Source organism: Neoarius graeffei, chromosome 13, assembly GCF_027579695.1.
Source record: "Neoarius graeffei isolate fNeoGra1 chromosome 13, fNeoGra1.pri, whole genome shotgun sequence".
Lineage (NCBI taxonomy): Eukaryota > Metazoa > Chordata > Actinopteri > Siluriformes > Ariidae > Neoarius > Neoarius graeffei.
The window spans coordinates 58,132,561-58,146,826 of NC_083581.1; the positions used below are offsets into that span (position 1 = coordinate 58,132,561).

A 14,266-nucleotide genomic window follows, 5' to 3' on the forward strand; every position below is an offset into this window, starting at 1 on the left:
CAATATTGCTAGCATATCGCTTATCCTACATGTGTTACACCACTCTACCCAATGGAAAATGAGCGTTGAATATGGTTTACGATATTACATGGCTGTCAAAACAACATGACATCACATGTTGGAGCTGATGCGAATATTCAATGAGAGTTTTCTGCTATGCATGCGCAGAAAGGCTTCCAAAACTTCACTAGATATTTCATCCGTCCATCCATAACCACTTATCCAGCGCAGGGTCGTGGGCAAGCTGGAGCCTATCCCAGCTGACTATGGGCGAGAGGGGGAGTACACCCTGGACAAGTCACTAGATCATCACAGGGCTGATACATAGAGACAAACAACCATTCACACCTATGGTCAGTTTAGAGCCACCAGTTAGCCTAACCTGAATATATTTGGACTGTGGGGGAAACCGGAGCACCCGGAGGAAACCCACGCACACACGGCGAGAGCATGCAAACTCCACACAGAAAGGCCCCTGTCAGCCGCTGGGCTTGAACCCAGAACCTTCTTACTGTGAGGTGACAGTGCTAACCGCTATACCGCCATGCCACCTCATTAGATATTCTTCACACATATTGAAAAGAGAAAAACATACCAATGGACATCGAAAAACTGGAAAAGAGAGTATGTATAATAATAATGGCTTTTTTTCGTGGTATATCAGTCTTTGACTTGTTAAATATCATGCTAGCTGAATAGAATATATCTGATATACTATGAAAAAAAAAAGCCAGCCAATATTATATGCATATAATTGTACGTGTGTGTGTGTGTGTGTGTGTGTGTGTGTGTGGGTGGCATGGTGGTGAAGTGGTTAGCACTGTCACCTCACAGCAAGAAGGTTCTGGGTTCGAGCCAAGTGGCCGGCAAGGGCCTATCTGTCTGGAGTTTGTATGTTCTCTCTGTGTCTGTGTGGGTTTCCTCCAGGTGCTCCAGTTTCCCCCACAGTCCAAAGGCATGCAGGTTAGGCTAATTGGTGGCTCTAAATTGATGTGAGTGTGAATGGTTGTTTGTCTGTATGTGTCAGCCCTGCAATGACCTGGCGACTTGTCCAGGGTGTACCCCACCTCTCGCCCATAGTCAGCTGGGATAGGCTCCAGCTTGCCTGTGACCCTGTAGGACAGGATAAGCAGCTACAGATAATGGATGGATGGATATATATATAGCCACTTATCCTGTTCTACAGGGTCACAGGCAAGCTGGAGCCTATCCCAGTTGACTACGGGCGAGAGGCAGGGTACACTCTGGACAAGTTGCCAGGTTATCGCAGGGCTGACACACAGAGACAAACAACCATTCACACACACATTCACACCTACGGTCAATTTAGAGTCACCAATTAACCTAACCTGCATGTCTTTGGACTGTGGGGGAAACCGGAGCACCCGGAGGAAACCCACACAGAAATGGGGAGAGCATTAGCCTAGTAAACTAGACCCACCCACCTATCGGCCAAAAATATTTTTGCCTAGCGAGTGGCATAAACAAACCATATAAACGCACCATATAAACAAAAACACCCCGGGCATCAAATCGTGCCCGCCAATCACAACGCAAGGTTTATGTTTGGATTCTTTGGGCGGGCTTTTGCAGGAGTGACGACAAAGCTGCACGACGCTGGAGAAAGCACAACAGGAAAGATGGCTATGGCTAGTGAACAGCGCGCGTTTGACTCCGCTTTGGAATCAGTTTTAGAAGAATTAGACTTGGAGTTTTCGTTGAAACATGAGCAGGAAGAGGCTCTCCGCTCATTCCTTTTCAAGAAGGATGTTTTCGCTGTTTTGCCGACCGGCTTTGGCAAAAGTCTGATCTACCAGCTGGCTCCGCTCATAGCCAAAAGGATGGGGCTAGTTTGTGCAGTACAAAGAATTAATAAACAGCTTTGAAACATTACTTTTTGATTGTTTCTTATTTTCCCGTTATTTTAAATTTAAGGGAAATTATTTCACCAAACACCACTAAATAAAAACTCTCAAAAACAGTTTAAGCAAACCCTTGAAAAACACTTGGAAAAAAAATGAGTGTATGTGGTACAGACTCCAAACTTGTGGTCATTATCTCCAAACTTCTTAATATCTAGAACCTGTTTATTAATTAATACGCATTTTGAAAAATTATTTATTTCAAGGTCTTCCCCACTGGTTTCTGTCGCTCTGACTACGTCACAGTCACTGTTGCGCTGATTGGTCAGAGCGTTGGCCTATACGCACAGAGACAGTTTGAAAGACAGTGGTTTGTTCCTCCCACCCCCCGTCGGAAATGTCTACGGATCGAGGCCAGACTAAATATTCACATTTAGTCTGGCTTGCCAGGCTAGGAGAACATGCGAACTCCACACAGAAAGGCCCTCGTCGGCTCCAGGACCTTCTTGCTGTGAGGCGACAGTGCTAACCACTACACCACCATCCATTATCTCTAGCCGCTTTATCCTGTTCTACAGGGTCGCGGGCAAGCTGGAGCCTATCCCAGCCGACTATGGGCGAAAGGCGGGGTACACCCTGGACAAGTCGCCAGGTCATCACAGGGCTGACACATAGACACAGACAACCATTCACACTCACATTCACACCTACGGTCAATTTAGAGTCACCAGTTAACCTAACCCGCATGTCTTTGGACCGTGGGGGAAACCGGAGCACCCGGAGGAAACCCACACAGAAATGGGGAGAACATGCAAACTCCACACAGAACCTTCTTGCTGTGAGGTGACAGTGCTAACCACTACACCATCATGCCACCATATATATATATATATATATATATATATATATATATACACACACACACACACCATTTTACCTTTTTGTTTTTGTTTATTTATTATTTAATAAGCCATCTAACATTCTAGTGGGAACAATCCTGATCTTGAATAATTTAGAAATACCGTTCCTCATGAAAGACTACGAGGTTGTTTACACACAGATGTGTTATTGTAGTTACCCGGATGTTTAATTAGCGTAAGCGCTGTGTTGGATCTGTCACGTGACTTGATTCCGTGTCTGGGCGGTGGAGGAACAGCAGGCTGGGACCTGCATGCTAGCTCTGGTGCTGCGGTGGATCCGTCCCTTCTGACTTCTTTTAAACAAGCAGCAGTGTTATTAGGTAAGAGTGTGTTTGTTTCACTGCTAAACTATGAGGACGGTGTGGTTTTTTTCCACCGAGTTACACCGTGTCGGAGGTTTTCAGTGGTAAATGCGGGGTTAGTATTCGCTTTAACGGCCCACGGATATTACCACAGTTAGTTAGGAGCCAGAGCAGACATCGGAGCACTTTAAACAGCGCGTTATGGTGCTGTGGAGTTTGTCTGATTTACAAATAAACATCAATCTACTAGCTATGTGTTTATCAGAGCCTCTCTTTGTCATTAGCTACATAACGTTATGCGGGATTTTTTTTTTCTTCCAGCAGCTGAAAGCTAATCATCCTGTCTGGCTTTGTAAAGGCAGTTTTGTTTTTTCCCCCATAATCTTTTTGGTTTGTGATCGTGTAACTCTTTGTAGAGCTTTACTTTCTCTGTGACCAGTCTAAAGTCTGATCAAATGAATAATGGGGGCATAGGGTGAGTTTATTTGAATGGTTTTAACTTAAAATCGGTCGGTTGGGTTCAATGCCCGAACTGATAATCGCATCATCAGTTTTTCCTCTGGCTAATCAGACACAAGGTACGCCACCGCGCTTGCCGGATGGGGCTTTTAGGTGCCTTGTTCAATGGCACTTAAGCCAATCCTGTTTAGTCTAGGGAATCGAACCAGCAACCTTTTGGTCCCAGAGTTGTTTCTCTAACCATTGGGGGGTTAGGTGCCTTGCTCAAGGGCACTTAAAGGAACAGTCCACCGTACTTCCATAATGAAATATGCTCTTATCTGAATTGAGACGAGCTGCTTCGTACCTCTCCGAGCTTTGCGCGACCTTCCAGTCAGTCAGACGCGCTGTCACTCCTGTTAGCAATGTAGCTAGGCTCAGCATGCCCAATGGTATTTTTTGGGGCTGTAGTTAGATGCGACCAAACTCTTCCGCGTTTTTCCTGTTTACATAGGTTTATATGACCAGTGATATGAAACAAGTTCAGTTACACAAATTGAAATGTAGCGATTTTCTATGCTATGGAAAGTCCGCACTATAATGACAGGCGTACTAACACCTTCTGCGCGCGTCGGCAGCGCATTGATACGGAGCTCAGATATCAATGCGCTGCCGAAGCGCGCAGAAGGTGTTAGTACGCCTGTCATTATAGTGCGCACTTTCCATAGCATAGAAAATCGCTACATTTCAATTTGTGTAACTGAACTTGTTTCATATCACTGGTCATATAAACCTATGTAAACAGGAAAAACGCGGAAGAGTTTGGTCGCATCTAACTACAGCCCCAAAAAATACCATTAGCCATGCTGAGCCTAGCTACATTGCTAACAGGAGTGACAGCGCGTCTGACTGCGTCTGACTGACTGGGAGGTCGCGTAAAGCTCGGAGAGGTACGGAGCAGCTCGTCTCAATTCAGATAAGAGCATATTTCATTATGGAAGTACGGTGGACTGTTCCTTTAAGCCAATCCTGTTTAGTCTAGGGAATCGAACCAGCAACCTTTTGGTCCCAGAGTTGTTTCTCTAACCATTAGAGGGTTGGGTGCCTTGCTCAAGGGCACTTAACCAATCCTACTAGTCTAGGAAATCAAGCCAGCAACCTTTTGATCCCAAAGTTGTTTCTCTAACCATTAGGGGGTTAGGTGCCTTGCTCAAGGGCACTTAAGCCAATCCTGCTAGTCTAGGGAATCGAATCAGCAACCTTTTGGTCCCAAAGTTGTTTCTCTAACCATTAGGTCATGGCTTCCCCTATGCTTAACTTAAAATACGTTCCTCTAAGCCCATGGTGCTCAGTCTAGGGGTCGTGATTTTGTAATTTTGCTTCACAAATTATTATACCTATAAAATATCAACTAGGATCTCATGGCCGTTTTAATAAATTGGATTATATTTGTATAAAGTTAAGAACTTTAAAACACTCTGGCTCAACGAAATAGCCAAAATATTATTGTACACACAGCGTGCCTGATTTTTTTATTTATTTTTTACTTGTTTGTTTTTTAGAAAAGTTTGTTTGTGAAAGAAAACAGCACTGAGGGAATTATGAGAATGGGGATGAGTGTAGTGAAGATGCAAGGAGTAGACGTAAAGAAAGTTGGTGAATTCAAGTACATGTGCAGGAAAATGGGGGCTGCGATAGTGAGGTGAGAGAGTGTGCAGGCAGGGTGGAGCAGCTGGAGAAGGATTTCGGGAGTCATTTTGTCATCGGAAAGTCCCAGCAAGAGAGTATAAGACAGTAGTGAGAGCAGCTGTGACGTATGGATTGGAGACAGTACCCTTAACGAAGAGACAGGAGGCAAAGTTGGAAGTGGCAGAGTTGAGGATGTTAAAGTGCATATCACGGGTAAATTCAGGAGCAAGATCAATGTAATTCTCCTATTTTATATTAAACCTTGGTCAAATATGTCACATTTTGCGCAATTTTTTTTTTACCTTGCGCAATACCAGAAAATTTCAGTTGAAATCAAGCCATTTGAGGCGAATTGGTCCGCCTCTGAAAAAACTTGGCATTTGGATTTCCCGGGAAACATTGATTTTCATGACGTCACGTGCTAGACGCCGCCCTCTGAATCCTACGTCAGCGCTGGTTTGTTTATGAGAGAACAACCTGGTGGTTTTCTGCAAATTTCTTCAACATTATCACATAATTATTAAAATGGTTAACGGATGTACAGTAGGAGGGTGTAGCAACACCAATCTTGATGGGATTAGTACTCATCGTTTCCCACATTGCGCTCAGGTGACAATTCCATATTTCAATGCAAAATTGCTAGCTGCTAAACTTGGTCTACACAGGCTGTGCACTGAAACCGTGCAAGCTCTCGCAGCCTGCTGGCACTTCCGCAGGTGACATCACGAATCTGGCTCCAGACTCTCTCGGGATTTTTCCAGACGCGTTTTGTTGTTTTATTTTTTTCTGCTGTAGACAGATGGCCTTGTGCAAAATTACCCTTCTGGATGAGTGTGTAAAGTAACATTCTTTCATATTAAAAAAACCGAATTTGGTCCAGGATATGCACTAAGATTTGTGATGGGAGTAACAAGGTTGGACAGGATAAGGAACGAGCACATCAGGGGGACAGCACATGTGGAGAGCTTGGGAATTAAGTTAAGAGAGATGAGACTGAGATGGTATGGGCACATCCTGAGAAGAGATGCAGAGCATGTTGGAAGGAGAATGTTGAGGTTGGAGCTGCCAGGCACACGAAAACGAGGAAGGCCAAAGAGGAGATACATGGATGTGGTGAGAGAGGACGTGAAAGTGACAGGTGTGGTAGAGAAAGATGCAGAGGACAGGGAGCAATGAAGACAAAAGATCCGCTGTGGTGACCCCTAATCGGGAGCAGCCAAAAGATGATGATATTTGAGCACATGTTTAAATTCATCTGATACATCTGGAAGCCATATTTTTGGCGTATTTAGTCAGTTATGAAATAAATAGATTTGGGTCCAAAATCTGAGCCAAGTTTGAAGTGTTCTGTCATGCTGAAGAACATCCTTACCCATGATAAAACGCCTGTATATGCATGTGATTTACAGAGTGAATAATTTCTTAGCCCTCCTTTATCCATCATTTGAAAGGGTCCACCACTGATCAGATATGTTATTTGACTGTGTGTGGTGCTGGTCTGAGTGTATTTGTGTTGCTGAGGTGTTTAAACACTATATTCTTGACCGTCAGACACGTGCACAAATTCCAGAACCACGGTGATCGAGGTGGTGCTTGGTAGACACTCATCCAAAGAGACTTACATTTATATAATTTTGTTTTTATACAACTGAGCAGTTGAACGTTAGCGGTCTTGCTCAAGGAGGTGTCTCCCATAACCCGGTACGGAAAGTATAAACCGGAATGGGATGGTACATTACAATAACGTTACGTTTTCTAAATATTCAGGGGTTTCATACTTAACATCTTGTACTCACACACATCCCTGTCATGTATTCTTTGGTTATCCAGTATTATTATATCCCGTCACATTGTATTAACGTTATATACACAATATCTTCAATTGAAATTGATCTAAAAGCCTGGAACTCCAATTACGGAATATACCTCGGCGTGACATCACAAAGAAATCCCGTGTGGCAGAATGAGTGCCATCCTGTTGGGATAGGTTCTCACTGGATAGTTGTCTCCACTTTTAACTGTCGTGATGGAGATGTTGATGTGTTTGACAGTGGAGGAGGCAACTATCTCAGGTTAACATGTTGAAGTGTGGCTCGGTTTGCAAGACCAGTGTCCTCAATGTCACTAGTTTTGAAATTTGTAGATGTTCAATCCCAACCTGATACTAATTCCTGTGGTGTATTTGCCATAGCAAACTGTCAGTATTTTACATGGCATCGACCCGTGTACTGTCGAGTATGATGTTAGGGTCATGAGAGAGCACTTACATACTTGTATGCAAAGCAGTGTCTTTACCATGTTCCCACATAAAGTTGTTGAGAAAACTGATGGATAGATATAGAACCATTCATGTAGAAAGGCTTTACTGTAGTTGTAAGTTACCAGAAGATTCAGATTTATATTTTATGTGCAATGAATGTAAAATGTGGTTTCACACTGATTGTGAAAACGTGGGTCATAAAACAGAAGCACAGATCAAAAAAGATAAGAACTTGAAATGTATACAATGTCAGCTGAAGAAACGAAAAGGTAGAGGTAGGGGAAGAGGCAAGAAATTGTAAAATAGATGAATAAATAGTAAAGTTATATGTTTTTACAACAAAACAACTAAACAATATATTTTGTTTTTCTTCTAATTTCATCATATGTGACGGGACGGGTTCATCTATAAAGGCGGGATGACTAATGTAAGTACTGATTAATAAAATGGTGGACGTGACGGATGTCTCTGTGAAACCGGAACAAAAAAGGTAAGATTATACATTATGTAAGTAAATGTCATAAAAATGGTATTGCGGGACAGAACACTTGTTATACATAGGACGGAACAGCATATAAAAACCCGGAAGGCAAATATAAGAAAATACGTGACCCCACATTAAAATACATGACGGTACTGTTCCGTCCCAGGTTATGGGAGATGCACTCAAGGGCCCAGCAGTGACAGTTTGGTGGTCCTGAGATTTGAACTTGCAGCCTTCTGATCGGTAGGCCAGTGTTTTAACTGCTGAGCTACCACTGTGCACTGAGTATATTTAATACACTCAAATTGGTGCCACACACACTGTTTAGTCAATAGCATGTTAGTGTCACTGCTGTGCTGAGAATGGTCCACCACCCAAATAATATAAGAACAAATCAGTGGTGGTACTAAGGTATGAGGACAGTCTTGGTCATGCGGGGGTGAATGGTGGGTGACAAACTATGCATAGAAACAGATGGATAACTAATTATACACCCCAAAATACATTTATATACAGTACTGTGCAAAAGTCTTAGGCACATGTAAAAAAAAAAAAAAATGCTGTAGATCAAAATGGCTTAAGAATAATGAAATGTTCAACATTAAAAAAAAAAAAAAATACTATAAACAGCAGTAAGCCATAACACATGAAACACAGTCCATATTTGGTGTGAGACGACCTTTTGCTTTAAAAAAAAAATAAACAGTAGTCTCAGGAATAATGAGTGCAGTTTTATAAGGAAATGAGCTGTAGGTTTTACTGAGCATCTTGCAGAACCAGCCACAGTTCTTCTGGACACTTTGACTCTCAAACTTGCTTCTTAATTTTACAGTAAAATCCAGTCACCTTCATTATGTTTTCTTTTTTCATCTGAAAAGTGTCCTCTTGTGTAATATGCTGCTCAGATGCAAACTTTTTTTTTCCCCCCGTAACATTTACTTTTGTGCTGAAAAACAAAAGTTTGGAACTCTAAAATGTTTTTGTACTGGCTTGATAATGTAGAAGTTAGGGCTGTAACGATATGCGTATCGAAATCGAGATACGCAGAGCCACGATCCGTATCGCGATACAAGAAGGCAGAATCACGGTACACCCTTTCAAACTTCTCCTCAGCCCAAAAACAGAGGCGCTTCCAAACTTCAATTTATGAATACTTTACTTTTTATTTAAATTACATTTTAAACTTACTTAAATTACTTTTATTTTTTTATATCTATTAGTAAGTCGTTTTTTCGCCGACCTGCGACAATCTTCTGCGAGTCATGCAACGTCCACACTCGCCACTGGCAGAGCATTAATTTCTTTTAAGCGGTCGCCATTCTGGTTGCGACGCGGGGAGCGAATCTGTAAACAAGCAGCTCATTGGCTGGCTAGGTGTGCCACAAGCCAATCACAATCACTTGACCGGAAAGGCATGCAGTGTTGCCAGATTGGGCGGGTTTAGGTGCTTTTTGGCTGGTTTTGAACACATTTTGGGGTGGAAAACGTTAGCAATATCTGGCAACACTGAAGGCATGTCTGCTTGGGCGGAAGCCTTCTGCGGCAGTTACATTTTGACACGCGAGCAACGTTTCACCATAAAAATTCCGTAATTTCCATCTGTTTTCCGCGATCACAGAAAATCATTGGCCCTATGAGAGTGAGACAGTGAGAGAGCCACCCCCCCAAAAAAAATCTTAACGGATTTACACGATTTGGAAAAATGACTTTTTCAGAACCGAAAAAAACAGAGCTTCCGGCTCAACAGTATTATTTTGAGACATAAAACAATCTTTGGATATACATTTGTTTATTTTTGCATATATATTACTCATTCTCTGCAGTGGTCTGAATTATTTGTTATTAAATAGTTAATGTAAGTAAGTAAATGTTAATAAGTCAAATTTACTACTTTAAAAAAACATTTTTAAAAAAATCGTGGGCGTATCGAATCGTGGGTCAAAAATCGCGATACGAATCGAATCGTGAGTTGGGTGTATCGTTACAGCCCTAGTAGAAGTCATAAAATAGAAATCTATTACAGTTTGTGTATTAAAAATAAAAATAGGGTGCCTAAGACTTGCACAGTGCTGTGTGTGAGAACCTGATAAAAGAACAAATATTTAACTATGATGTAGGTTTTTTTTTTTTAAATATACATACATGTATAAGTTGACCAAGCATTCTAGACAAAACCTCTTATGTTATATACAGGGTTAGTCAAAATTATGTTAACACTTAAATGGTAGAAACCATTTATTCACAAAACATACATCATATATGCAAGATGATTTACAGGGCAGTCTTGACCTGTTCGCCATCGTATTCAACACACACAAACCAGCGAGCAAGAGTACCATTTCAAGAATAATAAAAATAATCCATCAGTGTTAACATAATTTTGACTAACCCTGTATTTGCCTTCAGTGTTCTGGCCATTGTGTTATTCATTTATTTTCCCTCTAGATGACTCACCCAGTCACCTTAAATGTTGGAGGTCACCTCTACACCACCTCGATGTCCACACTCCAGCGGTACCCTGACTCTATGCTGGGTGCCATGTTCCGTGGTGACTTACCCACTACGCGAGATGCTCAAGGAAACTACTTCATTGACAGGGATGGCACTCTGTTCCGCTACATACTGAACTTCCTGCGTACATCTGAACTGACTCTGCCAGGCGACTTCATGGAGATGGATCTCCTGCGTAAAGAAGCCGATTTTTATCAGATCGAACCCTTAATCCAATGCCTCAATGACCCAAAGCCACTGTACCCTCTGGACACCTTTGAACAGGTGGTAGAGCTGTCCAGTACTCGCAAACTCTCCAAGTACTCAAACCCAGTCGCTGTCATAATCACCCAGCTGACCATAACCACTAAAGTACACTCGCTGCTGGAGGGAATCGCCAACAACTTCACCAAGTGGAATAAACACATGATGGACACAAGAGACTGTCAAGTGTCCTTCACCTTCGGACCTTGTGACTACCATCAAGAGGTATCTCTCAGGGTTCATCTCATGGACTACATCACCAAACAGGGCTTCACAATCCGAAACACTCGGGTTCACCACATGAGCGAGCGTGCCAATGAGAACACAGTGGAGCACCACTGGACTTTCTGTAGGCTTGCTTACAAAGTAGAAGACTGACAAAGCTTCAAACTGTGCTAAACTGCTGATGCCAATGCTACAAGTTAATTAAGCTGCATCTATTTCATTGTTTTTGTTGTGTGACCAAACTCAGTAATGAGAGGAAAAGGGAAAATAATAATAATGTAACAGTTATCAAACAAATTATGTTTTATTCATTCCGCAAGGTTGTTTTATAAGAGCATTCCAGATAGTGTCAAGAAGGTTAGGACAAGTTTAATCCACATGCTGTAGCCCACTATAGGATCCACAAATATGCAGACAGCTTTTAGTCAATCTTGTAGCAAAATAATTATTCATATACTCAAAAAAAAAAAAACCTACAAAGAATTTGCACTGTGTGCAACATCACATTGTTGAATGCATGCATGTTTTAACATGTACTTAAAGTATTAAATTGTCATGTCAAATTAGACATATTTCATTGTCTTTTGTTGTCTGTTAACTGTAATCACAAACTGTCTAAATCTAATGTGAGTGAGTGCTTACTGGCTTTCCTTTTGGGTAACTGACCATCCATCCATTACCTGCTTATCTGGCAGAATCCCAGCTGACTTCGGGCGAGAGGCAGGGTACACCCTGGGCAGGGCACCAATCCATCACAGCGCAAACACAAACGAACAACCATTCACACAACAGTGACAGCTGTGTGTGTGGTCCTGGTGATGGGGAGTGATTTTTAAACACCTTTATCACTGCAAATAATTTCTAGCCAAAAGCTGTGATGTGGTCAGAAAGTGACGCTCAAATTGTTAAAGAACGGTGGACACAAATTGCTTGGTGGGGGGAGGATCAGTGGCATAATACAACAGCAACTTCAGGGTCCCTGGTTGTTCCTGAGCTTGGGTTACTGTTTGTGTCCCCCTTCCACCTCCCAATGTACATGTACAGTTGTGTTCAAAATAATAGCAGTGTGTTTAAAAACGTGAGTAAACCTCAAAATCCTTATAATAGTTTTTATTTCCATGCATTGGGAACACTGCACATTATATTCTACATCAAAACATGAAGAAAAATGTATCAATATTTTAATTACTTTACAGAAAATGAAGAAAAATGAACATTGGGCTGTTCAAAAAAATAGCAGTGTCTGCATTTTTCATTACAAACTCCAAATATTTACTGTATAAACTGAAAAAACTTAAGGCTTTAGTATTCCTGTGAATCACTAAACTAATATTTAGTTGTATAACCACAGTTTGAGAACTTCTGGCACCTGTGAACAGGTATTCCAGCCCAGGATGATTTGACAACATTCCACAATTCCTCTGCATTTCTTGGTTTTGCCTCAGAAACAGCATTTTTGATGTCACCCCACAAGTTTTCTATCGGATTAAGGTCCGGGGATTGGGCTGGCCACTCCATAACTTTTTCATTTTGTTGGTTTTGAACCCTGATGCTGCTCGCTTACTGGTGTGTTTGGGGTCGTTGTCTTGTTGAAACACCCATTTCAAGGGCATTTCCTCTTCAGCGTAAGGCAACATGACCTCTTAAAGTATTTTGATATATGCAAACTGATCCATGATCCCTGGTATGCGATAAATGGGCCCAACACCACAGTAAGAGAAACATTCCCATATCATGATGCTTGCACCACCATGCTTCACTGTCTTCAGAGTGTACTGTGGCTTGAATTCAGTGTTTGGGGGTCATCTGAAAAACTGTCTGTGGCTCTTGGACCCAAAAAGAACAATTTTACTTTCATCAGTCCACAAAATGTTTTTCCATTTCTCTTTAGGCCAGTCGATGTGTTCTTTGGCAAATTGTATCCTCTTCAGCACGTCTTTTTTTTAACAGTGGAACTTTGCGGGAGCTTCTTGCGGATAGATTAGCTTCACACAGGCATCTTCTAATTGTCACAGTACTCACAGGTAACTTCAGACCGTCTTTGATCACCCTGGAGCTGATCATTGGCTGAGTCTTTGCCATTCTGGCTATTCTTCGATCCATTTGAATGGTAGTCTTCTGTTTTCTTCCACGTCTCTCTGGCTTTGCTGTCCATTTTAAAGCACTGGGAGATCATTTTAGCCGAGCAGCCCATCATTTTCTGCACTTCTTTACAGTATACGTTTTACCTCTCCAATCAACGTTTTAATCAAAGCACGCTGTTCTTCTGAACAATGTCTGGAACGACCCATGTTTCTCAGGTTTTCAGAGAGAAATGGATGTACATGTGCTGGCTTCATCCTTAAATTAGGGCCACCTGACTGACATCTGTTTTTTCACAGAATGAATGATCTCACTAATTAAACTCCACACTGCTATTATTTTGAACACGTCCCTTTCACTTAATTATTCGATTACACAGACTCAGGAGCATGCATATCATGAATGTTGGGTCTGTTGGTTTTCTATGACTCTACTACACCTACTGGTAAATTATTTGCCATGTAGTAATATAATTTCCACCAAAAACAGTGATTGATCTGGTTAGTCGTGTTGGACTGCTATTATTTTGAACACAAGTGTAGGTATCCTCTGGGTAGTGCAGCTTCATCCCAAAACATGCCAGTAAGTAGATTTGCTTTGATGAATTGCCTGAAGTAGGAATAAGAGTGCCTATGCATGGTGTCTGGTGATGGATTGACATCCTATTCGGGGTGTATTTTTGCCTTGCTTCCAGTGTTCCTGGCATAGGAGCCGAATCTACACTTCAACCCTGACTTTTACTGACGATGAATTAAAGGCAAAAAGATTATCTAACTGGACATGTAAAAGATGTACTTTTTATTGCTGGACCAGGTAGAGTATGATAAATTATGCAGAGGTGGCACGGTGGTGTAGTGGTTAGCACTGTTGCCTTACAGCAAGAAGGTTCTGGGTTTGAACCCAGCAGCCGACGAGGGTGCATGTTCTCCCTGTGTCTGCGTGGATTTCCTCCCACAGTGCAAAGATTGGCTTTAAATTGACCGTGAGTGTGAGTGGTTGTTTGTGTCAGCCCTGCGATGAGCTTGTCCAGGGTGTACCCTGCCTCTCGCCCATGGTCAGCTGGGATAGGCTCCAGCTTGCCCCCTGCGACCCTGCATGGGATAAGTGGTTACAAGTAAAACAGACAGGCTGTAGTTGGATATTACGGTACATTCGTAATGGTATTTAGCCATAACGACGTACAAGATACCCAGAGCAGCCTGGGGAGCAGTTGGGGGTTTAGGTACCTTGCTCAAGGGCACTTCAGTCAT

General features: G+C 42.1%; 1 protein-coding gene across 3 annotated transcripts; it reads left to right on the forward strand.

Annotated features, from left to right (window-relative positions):
* Positions 1 to 3,004: 3,004 nt before the first annotated feature.
* On the forward strand, positions 3,005 to 11,500 carry kctd6b (potassium channel tetramerization domain containing 6b). Of its 3 annotated transcripts, XM_060938157.1 has the most exons (4): positions 3,005 to 3,102; positions 7,885 to 7,961; positions 8,122 to 8,198; positions 10,401 to 11,500. In XM_060938157.1, the coding sequence occupies exon 4, from the start codon at positions 10,401 to 10,403 to the stop codon at positions 11,085 to 11,087; it is 687 nt and encodes a 228-aa protein (XP_060794140.1). In that variant the 5' UTR covers positions 3,005 to 3,102; positions 7,885 to 7,961; positions 8,122 to 8,198; the 3' UTR covers positions 11,088 to 11,500. The 3 variants fall into 3 exon arrangements, with proteins under 3 accessions (XP_060794140.1, XP_060794139.1, XP_060794141.1); XM_060938156.1 differs by lacking the exon at positions 8,122 to 8,198; XM_060938158.1 differs by lacking the exons at positions 3,005 to 3,102; positions 7,885 to 7,961 and having other exon boundaries at positions 7,968 to 8,198.
* Positions 11,501 to 14,266: the final 2,766 nt, after the last annotated feature.